This window comes from Erythrolamprus reginae, chromosome 1, assembly GCF_031021105.1.
Source record: "Erythrolamprus reginae isolate rEryReg1 chromosome 1, rEryReg1.hap1, whole genome shotgun sequence".
Taxonomy (NCBI): domain Eukaryota; kingdom Metazoa; phylum Chordata; class Lepidosauria; order Squamata; family Dipsadidae; genus Erythrolamprus; species Erythrolamprus reginae.
This window is the reverse complement of record NC_091950.1, coordinates 330,310,995-330,333,418: the sequence shown is the minus strand read 5'-3', so window position 1 is coordinate 330,333,418 and position 22,424 is coordinate 330,310,995. Positions and strand designations below refer to the sequence as shown.

At 38.0% G+C, this 22,424-nt stretch overlaps 1 protein-coding gene across 3 annotated transcripts in view; it reads left to right on the top strand.

Annotated features, from left to right (window-relative positions):
* The window catches only part of PDE10A (phosphodiesterase 10A), a 331,061-nt gene that overhangs the window by 297,347 nt on the left and 11,290 nt on the right, over positions 1-22,424 (top strand). For all 3 annotated transcript variants that reach the window (XM_070733856.1, XM_070733857.1, XM_070733855.1), the window contains exons 14-18: positions 168-310; positions 4,366-4,449; positions 13,805-13,955; positions 19,077-19,232; positions 22,105-22,277. In XM_070733856.1, coding sequence (XP_070589957.1) covers positions 168-310; positions 4,366-4,449; positions 13,805-13,955; positions 19,077-19,232; positions 22,105-22,277 — 707 coding nt within the window. The remainder of the gene's footprint in view (positions 1-167; positions 311-4,365; positions 4,450-13,804; positions 13,956-19,076; positions 19,233-22,104; positions 22,278-22,424) is intronic.

Genomic DNA, 22,424 nt, shown 5'->3' with positions numbered 1-22,424 from the left:
AAAAACAAAATAAATTATTCCCTGTTAAATTATGTCTGGTTGATATTCAGAAACAGCATGTTTGGATAGGTATCACTAACAAGAATAACTTTTTAGTTTGAAACCCTTAGGAATTTTGCTCAAATAAGGGGAAATACAAATTAACTTTCATTAAACCATTATTTCAGATGTATCACAGAATTCACCATTCAGAATGTATATATCGGGTAACAATGGAGAAGCTTTCATATCACAGTGTTTGTACAGCAGAAGAATGGAAAAATTTAATGGATTGCAAACTCCCACCACAACTCTGCAGAGAAATTGAAGAGTATGTTTTTATAGTATATTATTGATATTGAGGTAAACCTTGATATATATTGTGAATGTAGTAGATGTTATAGTTAAAGGCCCAAATATTTTAATATGGATGTCTTGTAATAGATAGCTGCAATCAATTATGAATAGAATAGAATAGAATTCTTTATTGGCCAAGTGTAATTCGACACACAAGGAATTTGTCTTTGGTGTATATCCACCAATTTGTCTTTGGTGTACATAAAAGAAAACATACATTTGTCAAGAATCATGAGGTACAACACTTAATGATTGTCATGGGAGTCAAATAAGCAACCAGGAAACAATCAATATTAATAAAAATCTTAAGGATACAAACAACAAGTTACAGTCATACAGTCATAAGTGGGAGGAGATGGGTGATAGGAATAATGAGAAAAAATTAGTAGTAATAGTAGTGTAGACCTAGTAAATAGCTTGACAGTTTTGAGGGAATTATTTGTTTAGCAGAGTGATGGCATTTTGGAAAAAACCTGTTCTTGTGTCTTGGTGTGCAGTGCTGTATAGTGACGTTTTGAGGGTAGGGGTTGAAACAATTTATGTCCAGGATGCAAAGGGTCAGTAAATATTTTCACAGCCCTCTTTTTGACTCATGCAGTATACAGGTCCTCAATGGAAGGCAGGTTGGCAGCAATTATTTTTTCTGCAGTTCTGATTATCATTTGAATCTGTGTCGTTCTTGTTGGGTTGCAGAACCAAACCAGACAGTTATAGATTCCTCTGTAGAACTGTATCAGCAGCTCCTTGGGCTTCCTGAGTTGGCGCATAAAGAACATTCTTTGTTGTGCTTTTCTGATGACATTTTTTATGTTAGGTGACCATTTTAGATCTTGAGATATGATAGAACCTAGAAATTTGAAGGTCTCTACCGTTGATACTGTATTGTCACGTATTTTAAGAGGTGGTAGGATGTAGTGGTGTGCTGCTTCTGGAATTGCTAATTGTGTGCAGCTCTGGAGCACGAGTGCGGGATCTAGGCAATTTTGCTTCCCACACCTGTGCAAGTAGCAAAATCTCACACAGGGACACCTGCGCAGGTACGTTTCAGTGAGGTTTTTTGCTTCCTTGCATGCAGAGAAGCAAAAAACCTTGGCAAAGCGCATCGGCATGGACATCCCTGTGGAGATTTTGCTACCTGCACAGGCGTGGGAAACAAAATTGTGTTCGATCCTGCACTCATGTTCCAGAGCCACAACAGCTGCACACAATTAGCTTTTCCAGAAATAGCCCACCGCTTACACAGGATGAGAGGGTTTCTCCTAAAGTCTACCACCATTTCTACGGTTTTGAGTGTGTTCAGTTCCTCGCACCACGAGGCTGGTTGTTCAATCTCCCATCTGTATGCGGTTTCATTGTTGTCTTGAATGAGACCAATCACTTTTGTATCATCTGCAAACTTCAGTAGTTTAACAGATGGATAGTTTGAGATGCAACCATTGGTATATAGAGAAAAGTGAAGTGGTGAAAGTACGCAGCTTTGGGGAGCCCCTGTGCTAATTGTACAAGTATCTGGTGTGATTTTGCCAAGATTCATCTTCTGCTTCCTGTCTGTTAGGAAGCTTGTGATCTACTTACAAGTGTTTCAGGTATCTCTAGCTGATTTAATTTAGTTAGAAGATTGTCCAGTATGATGGTGCTGACTCTTGAACTAAAGTCTACAAAGAGGACCCAGCATAGGTCTTTGGAGATTCAAGATGTTGTAGGATGTAGTGCAAAGCCAAATAAGCATCATCACCTGTTTATCTATTTGCTTGGTATGCAAATTGCAGGGGTCTAACAGTGGATCTGTGATGGTTTTCAAGTGGGACATAACTGGCCTTTCAAAGGTTTTCATACCTACAGATATTAGAGGAACTGGTTTGTAGTTATTCAGTTCCTTGATGGAAGACTTCTTCGGCATTGGGATAATAGAGTGTTTGAAACAAGAAGGAATATAGTACATCTCTAATGATTTGTTGAAGATTTGGGTGAAGATGGGGGACAATTGGTTAGCACAGATTCTTAAGCAATAATGAGTTATTTTGTCTGGGCCTGGTGCTTTTCCAGTTTTCTGTCTGTGAAATAGATCTTTATTTATTATTTATTTATTACTTAGATTTGTATGCCGCCCCTCTCCGAAGACTCGGGGCGGCTCACAACATGTAAAAAACAAATCATCTTGCAATTCCTTTTCTGCGATCACCAGGAGTTGGGTTCACAAAGGGATGGGTTCAATTGTAGGAGGTTTGGCTGTTGTTGGTGTGTCTGGGGTGGAGCTTGTGGAAATAGGTGGCTGTGGTTTTCTTTCAAACCTGCAGTAGGTTTCAGGATTAGGGAAGGAGATTGAATCATTGAGGGGCAATCTAATTCTTTCCGCAAATCTTTTCCTAAGGAATATTCCTTCACACACATGAACACACACACAACCCCAACACACAATTGTCCTATTATTAGTTCAAATGGGTTGAAATATTCTAGAAATATCAGTTTCATCTGTCTAGCTTCTTTTTCAGGATTGAGATTTCCTTTAACTCTGTATCTCACTAGGAAATTAATGGCAAGCAAACTGTTGATAAGTACTTCACTGATTATTATTATAATGTTTGGCAGATAATGCCTCAAGTATATGTCCTGATAAATATGCAGATGCTCAGATATGCTAGGAGTATCCCATGGTTCCATAATAACCACGATATGTTAATAATTTGTGTAAACAGCGCAGTTGATTTCGGATCACTGCTGCACACTATTATGTTTCTAATGCGCCCGGGTATTATTATTAAGTTCAAGCAATGGGAATAGAACATCTGCTGTACACAAGAACAATGCAGGGACAAATAGTATCCACACAATTGGCAGCTCTATTGTGCTGATCCTTAATGTGAGGTTATGCATATTGAGATTACAAAATATAACTGAATAACAAGATAAAATATAATGTGAAATGTTTTGATTACATTACTTCATTTTACATTGTTTATAACATATTTACTATTTGTTACAACTTAAATATGGCATACATTTGTTATAATCAGAAGTATATTTAATTATAATTGATTATGTATAATCAAGTCAGGGTCAATCCTTAGTGGTCATCTAGATAGATGTTGTGCAGGATGATCTGCCTCCAACTTTGTCCTTCTGGATTTCAGACAATGCACACATTACTACTGTCCATCTGTCTTGTGTTAGTTGTCGTCTTCTCTTTCTTTCCCCCTTTCCCACATTAAAGACTTCTCTAAAGAAAAAAACTAAGAACTCTGGATTAACTTGTTTGATAATTCTTTTCTTGATTCATTATAATCAAGATAATGATTTATTATAATTATTCATTATTATTATTACTATAATTTATTCTAATTAAATATTTTGATTTCCAAATATTTATTCATCATACTTTAGTGTAGTTTTCTTTTTCTTTTTCAATGCTTTCTTTACCTTTGTTTTGGTGGGATTCTCCATAATGGGTTTTCCTTGTGATTTCTTTAAGTTCTTGTAAGGTGTTGTAATGTGTTGTAAAAAAAATGCATTCTTCTCTATTCAGCTAAGGAATTTAGAAATATGTTTAAATAGACTTTATTTTTAAAATCATTCTTTCAGTAAACAGGGCACTTACATATATTGCCAGGGTACTTACATATATTTAATTGGATCCAAGACATATTGATAATGTGACTCCTTCATCCCTTCCATTCATAGTTTGAAAATAATAAATAAATTTGGAAGATTGGCGATAGATGCTATGGAAGTGCCCTCTTTGAAGTGCCAATATTCTTTTCCCCCACACAAATGCTCTTATTCACTAAGTTCTAGCAATCCATTTTATTTTGTTTTATTAAGAACCAAATTCATTAATGCATGACATGTTATATATTTCTGAATATTTCTGTTAGAAACCAGTATGAATCAAATATGCATTACTTCTACCTGAGAGAAGAGAACTTTGAAAGAAGAAACTCTGATCAATGAAACCAGCTTTCTATATTTATATTTTTAGCAAATATGCAAGTAATGTTATTTCTCCTAATTTTATATTTCTTATTTTAACAGATACCATTTTGACATTGGTCCTTATGAAGATTATTGGCCAGCAATTTTCATCCATATGATTCATCAAAGTTGTGGAATAGGCTGGTATGATCTCTTTTTTCACTTATATTTTAAAAATATTTTAAAAGAAATATATGTATTAACTTTTGGAATTCTAATATTATTTGATTTGGGCAAAAGGGATCAGAAAATTCTATTTCCAGTTTTACTTTATCATTCCTATTCTATAAAAGGATGAATTCTGGTCTTCCCCCCACAGAAAACAGTTATCTTCAATTCTGAAAAATCTTGTATCGCATCAAGTTGGGTTTTTAGTTCACAGAAGTGATTGGATTAAGAATAATTTTCATGTAGAGGCAATGACTAAAGTATATTAGATAAGATGACTTATGTATAGCTTCTTGTGTAGTTGAAAGATTAAATTAGCTTGAATTATCTTTTTTTGGGTGGGTGGGGGACGGGACTACATTGATTCTCTCACCTAAAATGTCTTCAATTGCCAAGCTGATAACCATGGTGATTTTTGATGATGAAAGCTCTGGAAGACTTTAAATTGGGAAAGTCAAGTCAGTCAACTGGGATATAAATATGTTGGATAAACTTTTGATCAACTTCCCCCCTGGGGCTGAAGAGTATCTCTGTTCTTGTTGTGTCCCATTGTGCTACTGGCAGTGGCAATTGGGAGGTTTATGGTCCAAATTCTATATTTTAGCCCTAGAAAATTAATTAATTAAAATTAATTAAATTTAACAAGGAGACACTCCTTTGGATTGATAAACAGGAGTGATAAAAGTAACAAATGGTCTATAAGGACAACTAACAAATCTAGGGCCTTTTGGGAAAAAAAAGGGAATAGTTGTACTGCTGAAGTTCTCAATGATATTTTATATTGAAAGTGGAGAAAACTACCTTTTCTCTATTTTTCTCAAAGATGGAAAAATAAAGACAAACATCAAGGTCAGAAAAAATGCACTTACAAATTCAGAAATGTCTAGTTGGACTCTTAGTGACAGGGTTAGGCACACAATTTCCCCAGTAGATGCAGTATATGTTAATGTACTGGGTGCTTATAGGCAGGACAGTAAAATTACAACACTGAAATGTCAGTATTAAAATAGCTTGTCCTAGTGATTTTATATATATAAAAGTCATTTAATAGATTGCAAAGCATGCAATCAATTTTACCCTAAATGTTATGCATTTAAAAACATCAGACATGATCCAGCAGTTCAAGATCATGTTTGGGAACTCTGATACACACATGGATGGATTTCTAAACTAGAGGTGTAAAAATGCTCCTAAAGTGTTTGAAGGGGTGCAGAGAAAAGTTACATTTTCCCCTCGATGATTTGGAGAAAAATGGAAATCTTTGAAGATCTATTAATTATATTCTAAGTTTATTTCTCTAAGAAATGAAACGCATTATGTATATATTAGCACATTAAACCATCACTTTATTGTATCTGACATTTAAAGATACATCTTTGTACAGCCCAAAGCCGTCGGTGTATGAAGTGATATTTTTTAATGAATTAAAATTTTTACTTTCTGCTTGCAGAAGCATTTTCAACCTGGTAGATATCTTTGTTAGTAGAATGAAAATGTTCTTCATAGACCAGACTTTCTCCCTTATTGTGTATCCCATGATGATCTGAAGGCTCTCCCAATCTGTTGGAGCAGATTCTAATATAGCACAGAGGCAGGTGTGGATTCCTCTTACCTGCCCTGTTGGTGCACTGCATGCTCATCATGACGTTTTTCATGCGCGCCTCCCCAGCGCGATTTTGCTTCCATGCATGCACAGAGGGATGGTTTTCTTTTTGTGCATTCTGAGAGCAAAAAACACATTGAAAATAAGGGGAAAAAAGATGGACCTGCAAAGACAGCACTGGAGCCGTCACGCCCAAATTGCGCAGTCGGGGCCACTATGAAAGCGGCACACTGGACCACACCGATAGGAACCCACCCCTCCACAAAAGTCAATGGAGAAAGGAGAAACCAGCTGAAATGACTACATTCCCTTTCTCTTCAATTAATGAAAGCACTTGCTGGGTCAAAAACTCTTCTAAAAACATCCGCTGGTAGTTCTTCACTATTTTTATACATAGTGAAGAGCTACCCAATTTTTTTCTAACCATGCTGTGTGTGTGGCTTATGTAGGACGCCCTGCATTTTCTTTCAACACTGTTCAGTGCACATTGGGTGCTCTGGGGTGGAGCTCCATTTTCGCTACCCCGCTGCATTTCCCCCTCGTCCGGACAGTAGCCCCCCCGTCTATACATAACATTTCCAGATTTCCTTTTCCTACACAGATATACATGAGCTCCTAGAGCTGAGCTCTGTTTTCATACACCCAGAGAGATGTTTACACACAGTGCATGTCCATAGAATTTAGTTTTTATGTACCAGTTCCTTTTGAGTTCCATTGCTACATCAATGAAGCTTCCCAGTATTGAATGGGGAATATGTTCTTAAAACTGAAAACAACATTTTCAGATTCAAACTTTCATTTTGAATGCAGACCAACACTTTTCTTTTCTTTAAATTATATTTTTAATTAAAGAGGTATTTTACAAAGTAAAAACAATACAAAATTAAAGAAAAAAACAAAGCAAAGAAAAACAAAATAAAACACTATATTTTTGACTACACCGTAGAGATTCTATTTGGTTTGGATGCTAGCATATTTGCTGTGGAGCTGATTCTTTCTGCTTTGACTTTATCTTTTTATTATAAATATTTTTAATGATCACCATAACTTCTTATACAGTGATCTTTTTTTCCAAAAGGATAAAGTAGAATTGCATGCTATAACCTGCAGGTGTTCACCTTAGCCAAGATATTGTTTTACCTATAATTTTATTTCCTGGATTTCCCAAATGCATCAGGTGGTGCCTATGGTTGATCTGTGCTTCTATTTTTACTTCATGCCTGCCCCATTTCTGCTTCCCATGATCCCAAGAGAGAAAGGTACATTGGATCTGATGTGTACACACTCACAGTACCTGTCAGTGGCATCTTTAAAAAAACACCACCATCTTTTTATTTATATTTATTTATTAGATTTGTATGCCGCCCCTTTCCATAGACTTTTCTTGGTTCCAAATGGTATCTCTCTAACTTATGAGCTATGCTCACGAATTGATCCATATGGATCTGTAGCTTGGCAGTTAGAATGCTTGATAGGACTTTCCATGTCATGGAGAGGCTGGTTATTGGCCTGCAGTTGAACTGTGCTCTTTACTTGGGGATAGGTGGGTTATTCGCAACACCGTCCTTCCTTGTGTTGGCCAGTTCAGGTGTCAACCTTCATGTTCTTGACTCACTGCTGGATCTCTGTTATTGTGTTGGTATCATGTATTGCTGATCATGTGCCCACATCAGATCCAAAGTATCTTTCCTGCTTCAAATCCAACTACTAAACATGTATCTGTCAAGAACTTCAGTAAGTCATAGACAGAACATTTGTGCAAGACTAAAGGTCTAGAAAGACTAATCTAGGCACAGCTTGAATTGACTACAAGAAAGCCTACAACTCTATGTCACACACACAAATCCACTATGCAAAAATCAATAGAACCTTCCTCAAGAACTTAGTGGGGTCATAGAATGCAACACTGGAAGACAGCATTGAAGCAACAATCATAACAGCACATTAACAGGCACTAAGCACCAGAATCATAGAAACAGGTGTTTTTCATACTGGGCAGGACCTAAGGCAGGGGTGTCAAACATGCAGCTGGAAGGCCAGATATAGCCTATACATGCCCTACTCCGCAAGTGTAAACCTGATATATCTCACAATGCAATTGGGTTTGACACCCCTGACCTAAGTTGTAGACGCTGCAGACAGGCCTCAGCAACAATGCAATAAATAGTGGTAGGGTATAAGATGAATGCATACTAAATGGCACATTCAAGTAGCTAGCATTATGTACAGCAACACCTGCACGGTGTGTAGGCTAGTTGGACCCTCCGAAACCTTGATGGGAAATTCCACGAAAAGTCACAGAGAATAATAGGGCTAAGATTCTGTGGAACTGGACAGATCCAGAAGGACAACAGTTACTAGCTGATCAACAAGACATTGTAGTAGTAGATAAGGACAAGAGGATAATGATGTTGATTGATGTATCTGTGCCAAGTAACAGCAACAATAGGAAAGAGTATGAGAAGCTGGAGAAATACCAGGGCCTGAGAGAGATTCTCCCTCCCCCTCATCATATATATTAATTAAACCAGGGGTCGACAAAGTTGTTCAGAATCTAGGAGCCAGCCAAAAAATTTAGGAGCCAGAATTTTTTTTAAGCAAACTTGGTTTTTTGCCGAGTCTCCACCTGACATCGCTTTCACCCCCTCTGTCTCCTCCTTCCTCTCTCATCTCTTTCCTTCCTCTCCCTCCCTTTCTCTCTTTCCTTTCTCTCCCTTTCTGTCTATCCTTTCTATCTCTCACCCCTTCTCCCTCTTTCATTCCCTTTCTCTCCCTCCCTTTCTCTCTCATTCCTTTCTCTCCCTCTTTCCTTCCTATCTCTTTCTTTTTCTCCCTCCTTCATATCTTCTTTCTCTCCCCCTTCCTCCCTCTTTCCTTTCTCCCCCTCCCTTTCTCTTCCTTTTTCTCTATCCTTTCTACTTCTTACTCTTTCTTTCTCTCCCTCCTTCATTCAATTTTCTCTCCCTCCCTTTCTCTCCCTTTCTCTCTCTTTCCTTTCTCTCCCTCCCTTTCTCTTCCTTTTTCTCTATCCTTTCTACTTCTTACTCTTTCTTTCTCTCCCTCCTTCATTCAATTTTCTCTCCCCCCCTTCCTCCCTCTTTCCTTTCTCCCCCTCCCTTTCTCTTCCTTTTTCTCTATCCTTTCTGCTTCTTACTCTTTCTTTCTCTCCCTCCTTCATTCAATTTTCTCTCCCTCCCTTACTCTCTCTTTCCTTTCTCTCCCTCCCTTGTTCTCCCCTGGGGCTGCCTGTGCCTGCCCTGCACCACCCAACACGGACGGACAGCCCCCGGTCGTCGGTTCGTCGCCCCCCACCCCCCCACGGAGGGAGATCAGGCTGGCGAGGGCGGTAGAACTACGTCACCAGCCACTGGAGGGAGATCGGGCTGGCGGGGGCGGCGAATCCACCTCCCCAGCCGCGCGGAGGGAAATCCGGTAGGCGGGCGGGTGGCCGCGGCTCCCTGCGCGCCCCTGGAAAAGCGTACAGGGAACGGTGCCCGGGGCCGCTTTAGCCGCCCCCCCTGCCCCCGCCATCTCCCCGCGACTGCCTGTGCCGCTGCAGCCGCGCCCCCCCCCCGCTCCCACCGCCAGTGCCCTCCCGCCGGGCAACCAAAGGACACTTGCCGATGACGACAGGGAACCTTCAGCTGGGCGGGCGCTGCCGTGCCGGTGCCTCCGACCTCCCGGTTCCTGCTCGATGCCGCGGTTTCTGGCGCTCTCCTGCTGGGCCCCAAAGAAGGAAGGCGGGAAAAAGGCGCGAAGAATGGAGCTCTCCTTCCTGCCTGCCTTCTTTGGGACCCAGCAGGAGAGCGCCAGAAACCGCGGCATCGGGCAGGAGCGGAGAGGTCAGAGGCACCGCAGCGCCCTTCTAGGCGCCAGACAACATTTTCTAGGCGCCACTGGCGACCAGGCGCCTGGGTTTGTCGAACCTTGAATTAAACTCATTCACATATATGCAGTGCTTATTATTAAAGACTAGATGTTCTTAAACAGTGACTTAAATTTCAAAGGCCTTTTAAAGAAGTTACAATATGCTAAAATATTGCCTTAAAGGGCTTTTATATTGAAAATATTTATACAGTACTTTGTTTAAAAAAAGTCTCCAAATTTTCATTTTTTAAAATTAGGAAAATGGAAAAAAAGAAGTCAAGAATATTCCCCCCTACATATCTCTAGTATGAACAAGAACTGCTCCATTTCTTCAGAATCAGGAGAAATGAAGTGAATGGAACAATTCCAGCTTGTGCAGATCTCCATGTGTGTTTCAGAGCCCTGCAGAGCTTTTGACTGAGAGAGTTATTTTAAAGGGTCTTCAGCTTCTTTTTGATAGCATGGGTATACACATATATACTTCTGTTACTATGTCTTCAGTGCTTATAATCAGAAAAATAAAAGGGGTAATTTTTTAATGTAAATCTTACTCTGCCTGACAGAAACCAGATATGGTCTCTGAGAGGCATGTAATTATCAAGGGTCTCTGTATAAATAGAGCCCATTGGGAAGGAGTCTATAGATAGGTTGCACAGTTTAAATTATTTCTGCAAGTAGAAATGTTTTTGCATTAGCATTTTTAATTAAAACTGAGGATATTGAGAATGAATGTCTCAACAGGGCAGGAGCTTATTATACATATGGGACTTTTTAAAAAAAAGAAATGTTTAGAACCAACTATAGTAGTTTACTAAATAGAGAAAGATGCAGAGAGAAAAAGAGTCTTCTGTAGCCCAGATCTGTTCCTGTAGCCACATTACACAAGCTGTCACCCCAATTTGCTCTTCCTATCCAAAAACAAACAATATTTGAAATAGAATTCTGATCTGTGTCACTTGGTCATGCAATTAGGTTTTTTTAAAAAAACTTTTCTATTTAGGAAACTCATACTTTATTTGTTTATTTAAATTTCTATGCTGCCCAACTCCCTAGGGACTCAGGGCAGCTCACAACAAAAACAAACATAGAACAATATAAAAATGTTTCAATTTAAAATAATTGCAGTCATCCATACATTCATGGGCCGTCCTCGCTAAGCATCCCACCGAGATCAATGGCCCAGACCTGTCGGAAAAGCCAGATCTTTACAGCTTTCAGAAAGACCAATAAGGTGGGAGTAGTGCAATTCTCAGGAGGTTGCTGATTCCAGAGAGTCGGGGCAACCAAAGAGAAGGCTCTCCCCTAGCGGACCCGCCACCCAACACTGTTTAGCTAACGGGACCCAAAGTAGACCAACTCTGTGGGCTCTTACAGATTACTGGGAAGTATGTGGTAGAAGACAGTCTCGAAGATACAGTACTTATATAAGAACTGATGAAATGATCAATTCACTTAATCTGTTTTGAGAAAACTGGGATCCCCATTGAAGTCCCCTGATTTTGAAAGCTTTAGCAATGGTCTATGAATTTCTGAACTGGAAGAGGAAGAATAATACCCCAATCTGTCTAATTTTTGAAATTATTATCATCAGTAAAACTGTCTATCAGGAAATAATCATACACTTGAAATTCTTTTCCTGTTTATTTTGGCAAGCCGCAGGGCCCTACTTATGAATGTCTTGAAAGACATTAACTTCATTGAAAATATTCAGATGTTTTTCAACATTACCATATTAGAATGAATTTAAAAACAACCCCCTCTGAAAAGACAGATACTTAGAGGATTATCATTTTAGCCAGCATATACATAATATAAGCACACTTTCTCTTTGAATGCATTTATACAAATATTTAATGACGTTTATGTAGGGATTTTGCTTTTTTTTTTAAGCAGGCATTTAGTTTCTGCAGTTTAATTTTCTGAACTTTAAATCAGTATACACTTTTAAAAATAATGTGACTTTTACAGAAAGACCTACAATTTGACCGAAAAGGCTATAGATTCAAAGGTTTCATTCTAGTTTTTGCTTACTCTGATTTGGTTAAAAATTTCAGCTTTGACTTAGTTGAACATTAAAATAACCTCTGTTGGTTAATGTAAGCATGCATCCTGGGAAATAAATTCCAGTTAACATCAGAAGATGTCTAAATGCATTTAATTGAGGAATTATAAATAGCAATAACATTGCCACACACTTAAAATTATTTGAAAAGGTTAAGCAAACCAAGTTTTAGCTTTGATTTTTAAAATGTGTTCTTAGTTTGAATTGTAAGCATAGTGGCAAGGCAGTTCTTTTTCCTGCAATGTAAGTCTGCCCCATTTTGCACATGCAGGATGAAAAGAAGTCGAAAGGCTCACAACAGAGAAGATGGCAGTGCTTTGATGTCAGCATTCAGCCTTTATATGGAATCTGATATTGTGGAGGAAGGGTAATTAGAGCTTTTAGCCTGGACACAGCTTTGAAAAGATGCAGTATGTGTGTGTACATATGTCTGCGGGTGGCTGGGTGGGAGAAATATGAAAAATATGATTGGCTGCAGGAACTAAATTCTTGAAAAGTGGGGCTCAATATAGCATTATATTAAAATCTGTTGCAAAAATCAAAACCAGAAGCACACACAAATGACTGATTCAGCTGGATTCATAAACTTCTTTATAAACATAGTAACAGATGAATTTACAACATCATTAGCAGAGTTCCTCTTCAAGAAGTTACAGACAGCAGAGAACAGTTAGTTTCATGTCAGCAGAGTTCAAAGTGGAAGAGTACAGAGTGGACTGGAGCAACACCCAGCCTTAAGCTTAAGTTTCAGTTTTGATTCTCTGCACAGACTCAGAAGTGGTTAGATCCCATTGGCTGACTTACTTGCTATGCCTATTCATTGGCTAACCTTGTTAACATGGCTCTCCCAGTCACGAATATTTTAACATATTATTAGTTGTGACTATCGCTTAAAATACTTACTCTAAAAAAAGAAAAAAAGAAAAAAGAGTTACTTTTTTCCCCCAGGGTTCAAATTCCAGGGTTATAATTGAAAGCTCTGTGGGACTCTGACATGGACATGCAGTTCTGTTGTTCCATTCTCAAAATATTTCAGTGGCATGCACAAAATATTATTCTGTGTAACAAGAAAAAAAATGGGTTTGTCTTTATTTCCACATCTCTCATACATGTGCACTGAAACTATTTGTGAGTAAAAAGTATATGTTTGCTTCTTTGGAAAACTACAGCAAGCATACACAGGCACATTTCTAGCAGATACAGATGGCAAAGTAAAACATAGATTCTCAAAACTTCCTTTGTCTTTCAGTAATCCATCTCCCATAAAGGTATAAAAACCAGCCTATTATCATTATACAAATAAAATAATGGAGGTGTGACTTTATTTCCTTACTCTTTTTAAAAAATGTAGCACCCAATGTCTCCTTATCTGTTGATTTGATGGCTAGTTAAGCATTACTCAGCATGGTCTAATATCGGCTATAAATAGTGGCATTTTAAGAGAAATCTTCCATAGTTGTTTTTAGCCAAATGAAGAATGCAAGAAAATTTATCTGATGGAAGAATGGAGAACTTACATTTTTTATAATGCGTATCTGAATGTGTGTGTGTGTGTGTGTGTGTGTGTGTGGTTTGAGTGTAAACTTCTCTACTTCTATCAGTATAACTTCTTGCCTTGTGCTTGCAATACAATGGAACTTAATAGACCCAACTGCTGAGAAAATACATCCATTAAAATCTTTTTTTTTTTTTTGGTAAAGTTATACTGAAATATGTATTTTAATGAAGTAAGTCGAATTTTGATTGAAAGTATTCTTTTCCTTCTGAATGCTTCATCCGATTCCTTTTTTTCTTTCAAGTTTTGATATGGAAAAACTATGTCGTTTCACGATGTCTGTAAAGAAGAACTACCGCCGAGTGCCCTATCACAACTGGAAACACGCCATCACAGTTGCACATTGCATGTATGTTATTCTTCAGCACAACCGCAAGACTTTCACAGACTTAGAAGTAAGTGTAGATTTCTCCTCCTCCTCCTCCAATATCAAATACAAAGCAGAAATAAAGGCTGTAGGAACCACTTTGAAAAGAGGACAGCTTTGTCTCAGGCCTGACATGCTTTTTACAGGATCTTGCTGTAGAAGAATCCCTACCACAATTTCCCCAAACATTTTTTTTTCCTCTTGAAGTGCAGCTTTTTCTCCACTATGCAAAAAAACAGAAATAGTTTACCCATCAAGTCCTCTTAGGGCAATGTTTTCTCATGTAGGGCAACCTGCCACCAAGATTTGCTTTGGGCGGTATGGCTTTTATTTTTTCTTCTCTGACAATTGTCCAAGTCAGAGTTCTGACATGTACTTATAAACCAGATCTGTTTTACAGAATTAGCCTCCTTTGCTTCAGAGTAATAATGCAATATCTCTGAAGCAGAGGTAATATGCTCCTGGTTCACTCGTGCCTGTCGGTCACTGGAGAGCCGGTGGCGAAGGCAGCACAGAATGCTTTGCATTTGCGCAGAGGGTAAAAGAACCCAAATGGTGGCATCCAGGCAGATGGGTGAAGCCTCGTGTTGCTTTTGCAACCATCTCTCCAACAACTGACAGGTACAAATGAACTGGGAACATTTCACCCCTGCAGTCTGAAACAGCCCATTTTATTTGGTCTTTATAGAAATGTTGATACATTTCTGATATAAATGAGACTGAGCCATGATGGCCCAGTGGTTAGAATGTAGTACCCTGCCCACAGCCAGGATTCAATAAGGACTGGCTCAAGGTTGACTCAGTCTTCCATCCTTCCAAGGTCAGTAATATTAAGACCCAGATCAGTGGAGACAATATGGTGACTCAGAGAGTGCTTTAAAGCATAATGGGGTGATATATAAGTCTAAGTACTGTTGCTATTCTGAAATGGAAAAAAGAGTCCAGGTATTTAGATATCTTTAAATAAGTATTGTATCTACAGTATATTTGCTCAATTAGATAAAAGATTAAGAAATTTATAGAATGAATAGCTTGGTATAATAAAGAATAACAGCACCAAATTAAGATTAACAATTGAAACCTTTTTTTTTTTTCAAAAATAACAATTATAAAAATGAGTTTTAAAAATGAACCAACTTTATGAAAGACTGATCTATGATTGTGGGATCCATGTTGCTCTCTGTGCTTGGTGGTTTTCTTGCAGGCATTTCATTACCAAACTACCAGTAGGTAGCATCAATAATATTAATTGTTACTATGTCTCTGTGCGAAACCTTTGACATACAATCAGCAGAGTTGTTGCAGTGGTGAAGATAATATGGACTAACCAGTTAAAGACTCAGACTTAGTATTAACAATATTATTATTTACAATATTAACAACAGATTACAAACTGCACACAGCAAAGAATAATACAGCCCACAAGCAAAGATATCTCAAAGTAACTCTCCCCAAAGGGAACGGTGCTGGCGCCCTCTTATGACCAACCAGTCAAAGTTCTTAAAGATACAGTCTTTACTTTCATAGACCTACATTGTTAGTTTACTGTATGGTAACCCCAAAGTAGGATATGTACCATGTACTAACATTAATGAAATGTAACTATTAAGCAAGAGAAACAGGGTATGTTCTTGTTTCTAATGTTATGTCAAAACATGGAAAATACCCTAACAGTTTTTAAGTATTATCCTTTGGAAATGGAAGAAAACATGAAGTATAAACTATCTTAGTTTCAGATGTCAAGCTTAGATTATTAACTGCACTTCTGTATTCATATATTGGGAGAATCTTATATGAAATGATGTAATCATATATGATATTGATGTAAGGAAGTTTGTAGTGGGAGATATTGTTAAGAATTTCATTTAACTGATGAGGGATATTTTACATCATAATTCCTAGACATAATTCACGGCATATTTTTTTCTTCCGTTACCTTTGTGCAAAGTGAAAGTGGACGTTTATATATTATTTGTTCAGGTTGTTTGCCGCATATCAGAATCTTGTGCCTACTTTCTCATCATCTTTCTTTGTCTCCTCTTCCTCTTTGATAAAATGTTGCCTATTATTTTGTGGTTTGGGAAATAGACTTTGTTTTTGCAATATTACCCAAGTTCCAATTGTGGTTTACTTTTCTCCCCTTCACTTTCCCTGGTTGCAGTAGAGAAAATGGGTTGGTTGACTTTGCAATCCTAGCAACCAATACCAGATTTCCAGGGATTTGGAGTGCTTCCTTTGTCTTTTTAGAAAAAAACGTTAGCTGGTGAAGGACATGCTTCATTGGACAACTACTCTATTTTATTCACCCGAGAGACTGACTAAATGGCTTTAATGAAACGGAATTAATTCAGCTGCCTTCAGAAGAAATAATAATTATGAAATGTTATGTTTTATTACTACACTGAATTAGCACAGTTCTCAGTAGAATTGCAGATTATATTGTAGAACTTCACTTGTCCAATTAAAATATCTTTTGTTCTCAGCAACAGCCAGTTATTTGAGATGATGCAGAGGAAGCTGCATATTTCTATTCATGCAGTTTTCTCCCCATTCCTTTCTGGCATATTAGTGCTAATCAAAGTATTCAATGGACTTTAGTTTGTAGTTGTTGAATGGAGAACTGGAGTTAACAGGTTAAGAACAACTCAGGATATTAAATCAACTTCTCGGATCATTGATGACTTTCTGGTTACTGTAGCACATTAAGAAAGAGGAGCACATGAATAATGATAAAGAATAAAGAATATTGGACAAAAATACATACATGGTCAAAAAATGTTAAAGCTGCATATAGATTATAAGACAGAAATATTTTCGTTAGGTGTAATATCAGAGAGGTATGATAAGAGGAATTTGTATTTAATACTACATGTTTTGACAACAGCAAGTATTGTATTTGCACAGTACTGGAAAAATGGGAAAAAACCACTGAGACAAGAAGATGTAATTAAAAAAAAACAGATCGTGCAGAAATGGATTGACATTAAAGATAAAAGAAAAAGAAGATAGAGAATATTTTTGAACATGGGATTTGTTTTATAAATGGTTGGATAACAGAGGTAGAAATTAGGAGCTGAAAAAGTATTATGTAAGCAAATTAACCCAGACAGTATGCTGTTCACACAGCACTTATGTATGTTAAATAAAAGTATATAAATAAATTGCTTTAAAAAAGAATAAAGAAGCAGCATGAAGATCTAACTGAACAAATTTATTATTTAATCAACTTATAAAAATAGTTGTTGGTTAACAATCATTCATTTAGCAATCAGCAACCATAAGAGCTGTGGTAGCTCAGTGGTTAGAGTGCAGTACTGCAGGCTATTTCTGCTGACTGCTGGCTGCCTGAAATTTGGCAGTTCAGATCTCACCAGGCTCAAGGTTGACTCCGCCTTCCATCCTTCCAAGGTCAGTAAAATGAGGACCCAGATTGTTGGGAGCAACATGGTGACACTGAAAACAGCTTAGAGGGGGCTGTGAAAGCACTGTAAAGCAGTATATAAGTTTAAGTGCCAATTGCTATTTGAAGTTATAGTGGTACTGAATGAGTGGTGTTTATTACTGGTCCTTGAAATACCAGCCATCCCAGCACCTTTGTGCTGATATGATCAGGATCCAAGTGCTTAGTGACCAGCTCACACTTATGACAGTTGCAGCATCCTGCAGTATAGGATTCCTATTTGCAAGTTTTCCTGCAGATTTCCATAGGCAAAGTCAATGGGGAAGTCTACAGGGAAGATTGAAAGACGCTCCTTGACTCACATGGCTTTTTTGTCTTGAGGACCATGGCTGCAGACTATGAGATTCCAGGGATCCCCATACCATTGCATCTCTACAGAATATGCTCCTGCCCACAGGAGGAGATGAAAAGTCCTATTTCGAGTTGTGGATGCTCCAACACTGGATGTTTTTAAGAAGACGTTGGATAACCATTTGTCTGAAGTGGTGTAGGGTTTCCTGCCTAAGCAGGGGGTTGGACTAGAAGACTTCCAGGGTCCCTTCCAACTCTGTTATTCTAATTCTATTCTGTCCTGTCCTGTCCTATCCTATCCTATCCTATCCTATCCTAATTCTACTCTATTCTTAATGATGGCAAACGGTGACTGCCAGGATTCCCATCGCTAAGTTATGCTTTTCAAATGCATTGCTTAGCAATGGAAATTCTAGTTCCAGTTATCATGGTTAAGCTCTCTCACAATTGCAAATTTAGGGCAGCGCACAAGCTGAAACATAATCATGATGAAATAATGACCAAGGACAAGCCAACTCCAATAATTAAATGCATAAAATCCTAGTGACAGGCTCACTTAACCTCCAGACCCTTGGCCCAAGGGAAAACCCAGGTGTTCAATGATGTATAAAATGCTAGCAGGGAAATAGTCATGTGTTTTCTTGTATTATTAAACCAAGTTACAAATATAGCTCAGACACCTGGTGAAGGTCTGGACCTTAATTCTAGAGTACTTGCAAAATAAACAGAAAACTTCATTGTTAGTCCATGACTTCTCCCAGGTAGATAACCTGAGAATTATTTTGAGGGTTTGAAAGAACTTCCTGAATTGGAAATCCATTATCGTCATGTTTTATCTCATTGTGCTGTCCCCATAATTATTTCTGGTGACATGGCTATACTAATTAGTTAATTAATCAATTAAAATCATATGATTTGGCTGAGTATAATAAACTGCCTCTTTAAAATATATATAATTAAATGGTGTCATCTTAATATAAAATACAAGTAGGAAAAACCACCTCTTATGAACTCAACATGTTTAGTGGCCATATGTAACACTTTAGGCTAATTGGCTGGGAAGCACTGATAATTATTATGTAAATTTTAAGTCATCCTGTCTCCAAGTGGCTCACAAGCAAAAAATAAAATAAAATAATATGGTACCAAATCAGAAAATACAATCTTTAGGAGGAAAAAAAGAATAATAAGAAAACCTAAACATATTTTTATCAATATTTATTATCCATAATTCTAGCATTGCCAATCATTTTAGGTACAATACTCATTTCTGAATCATGCATTTTATATACTGTATTACAGTAATGGAATTAGTAAAGTGTCTGGCCTAGTAGAGGGTGACATCTAGTGGTATAAATTTAACTTGACAATTAACATCCTGTCTGCTTATTTTTCTAGCGGAGGGGACTTCTCATTGCTTGCTTATGTCATGACCTGGATCACAGGGGTTATAGCAACAGCTATCTTCAGAAATTTGATCATCCATTGGCAGCACTTTATTCCACCTCAACCATGGAACAGCATCATTTTTCTCAGACAGTGTCTATATTGCAGGTAATTCATTGCACTCCATTTTTATGGTTAAGATTTAGAAAACCAGAAGTAGCAAATCTAATTGCAGAAAGTTTGTTTAGATTCTCTATGGGGACATTTTCCTTTTCAACGTGTCAAATCTGTTCTGCCTATTTATTTCGCAATTAAGTTACAGGATATGTTTTTTCCTAAAACAAATAAAAGTGCAAAAATAAAAAGTTTGAAACCCAGAGAAAACCGTTTGGTAAAGGGTCAGGATTTATTGAATTGAATATATGTTTTATTAAATGTGTAAAGCAATCTTAGGAACACTTCAGTAGAAAAGAAAGTTTGCCTCCATTTTTCCTATCAAGTTTGCATCAGGCAAAATGACCTTTTAAAAAAACCAAACACTTCTAATTCTAATCCTGCCTTAGGTAGATTAGATTAGATTAGATTTATTGGATTTATATGCCGCCCCTCTCCGCAGACTCGGGGCGGCTCACAACAATGGCAAAAACAGTACAAAAACAAAAACAGGTAGGTAGCTAGTTGGATGACTTTGGGCTAATCACTCTCTCTAATCCCAATTCACCTCACAGGATTCTGGATGAGGAGGAAAACAGGTGAAGGAAGGTGTATTATATATGTTTGATGCCTTAAGGTAAAGTAAGTAATCTGCCTTAAGGTAAAGTATTAAAGGCAGAAATTTAAAAAATCGTATATCTTCAGGTATCAGAAAGGATGTCATATGGAAAAGTGGGTAGAATAATTAGAGGGTTTTTTTAGAAAAAACTCTAGAATTATAAAACTTTTTTAGAAGACAATATAAAATGGAAATACGTAATAAAGTAGACAGCATTAGAAGGAGAAAGTTGAAATTGTCCTAGACAGGAGGAAACACCATAGCAAAAATGAACATTTTATCAAAGTTTAATTGTTGGTTTCAAATGATCCCAACATGAATTGAAGACAAAATTAAATGATTGGCAGAAACAACTAATTATGTGCCATCTGATAAAAAATCTAGAGTAACGGTAAAATCTCCTAAGATTCTGTAAAAATCAGAATTGACTGGCAGTAGCAAAATCATTATTGTGCTGTTGAATGATGGATTTGATGATAGGAACATCTGATTAACATGATCCAGAGTTCCAGAAAGGCTCCACCTGGAGAACATTAGCTGAGTCAGTGACAACAGACTCCAGCTGGGACTGGCTAAAAGATTCAGCTGAAGAGCACTTATTACTCCAATCAGGAAATCAGGCAATAATAGAAGTCAAAGCCTGCTGATCACTGGTCTACCCCAAGAATGATCCTCTTGGGAGCATCTAGGAACTGATGACAAACAAGAGGGTGACAAAAGACAGCATCCTTCTAATAGTTCCAAAGTTGCCTTTTATGGAGGAAACTGGGCTTTCTTGTTTTTTTCTTTAAAGACGTTTCACTTCTCATCCATTCTTCACCTCTGACAGGATAGTGGGGAATGGAAAGATTCCTTGCAGACAGCTGGTAATCTGCATCCTTTTAGAAGGTCATTGATGCACTTGGAGGTTTATCTGTGTCCTCAGAATCACCTGAACAGTGCTCCTGGTTCCTGCAGTCTGCAATTTTTTTCCTATGGAAATCCATTCCTGCTCACACTTTTCCTGGGCTCGAAGATCACCGCAGATGGAACTACAGCCAAGAAATTAAAAGATGCCTGCTCTTGGGGAAGAAAGCTATGGCAAATGTAGACAGTATACTAAAAGCAGAGATATCAAAGTTCCTATAGTCCTAGTGGCAATGCATGGCTGTGAAAGTTGGACTTGATTGATTGATTAATGGATAGTTGAAAGGGACCTTGCAGGTCATCAAGTCCAACCCCCTGCCCAAGCAGGAAATTCTACACCTCCCCAGCCAGATGGTAGTCCAATCTCTTGAAAATGTCCAGAGTTAGGGCGTTTACAACCTTCGCTGGTAGGCCGTTCCACTGGTTGATCAATCTGACCGTCAGGAGGTTCTTCCTTATTTCCGGGTTGAATCTCTCCTTGGTCAACTTCCAACTGTTGTTCCTTGTCTAGCCCTTGGTGCCCTGGAAAATAGAGTGACCCCCTCCTCTCTGTGGAAGGCTGAGTGCCAAAGAATTGAGAGGCTTTGAACTATGGTGCTGGAGAAGACTCCTGCAAGTCTCTTGGACTGCAAGACTATCAAACAAGTCAGTCCTAGAGGAGATCAACCCTGACTGCTCTTTAGAAGGCCAGATCCTGAAGATGAAACTCAAATACTTTGGCCACCTAATGAGAAGGAAAGACTCACTGGAGAAGAGATTACTGCTGGGAAAGATAGATGGCAAAAGAAGAAAGGGACGGCAGAGAATGAGGTGGTTGGGTGGAGTCACTGAAGCAGTTGGCATGAGCTTAAATGAACTCCAGGATATGATAGAGGACAGAAAGGCCTGGAGGAATGGTATCCATAGGGTTGCAGTGGGTCGGACACGACTTTGCAACTAACAACAACAACAAAATTTGCAGGAGACCCATCACATGTTTCCAAAATTCTAAATCTGTTTACCACTTTAAAATGTCCTAGGTCCTTAAAGGTTCATGAATATAATTGCTTCTTTGAATGCACATAGATAAATCCAATGTCTTGTTTTAAGAGCTACTGTGTGGGCCCAATACAGTAGTGGTTTCTAAACCCTTTGCTACTGGTTCACATGTGCGCATGATGCTTCTGTGCATGTGAAGAAGCATTCCGGGTGGGTGCGCGGAGCCTCCCACTGCGGTGCTACCAGTTCTAAGAACTGGGCCGAACCGGGAGCAACTTACCACTGGCCCAATATAGACTTAAAACAAGATTTAAATTATCCTTATATGCTTTATTCTTATATGCTTATATGCAATATTCTTATATGCTTTATTTTTTTTTCTAGCTGGAAGGCCACAATATTTTCTCTAATTTGAACTCCATTGAGTATGAACAGGTCTTGGAAATTATACGCAAATCCATTATTGCTACAGACCTTGCTCTGTACTTTGGAAACCGAAAGCAACTGGAAGATTTACAACAAACAAGATCACTAAATTTTAAAAACCAAGCACATAGGTAAAATACAAGTGAATATTTATGATTTGCAATCTCAATCATATTTCCTTGTTTTGAAGGCTAAATATTTATCCTCCTGTATTTGACTTTACAACTAGTCTAATATATAAAACATTCTGAGGAATATGCACTAAATCCTCATAAAGG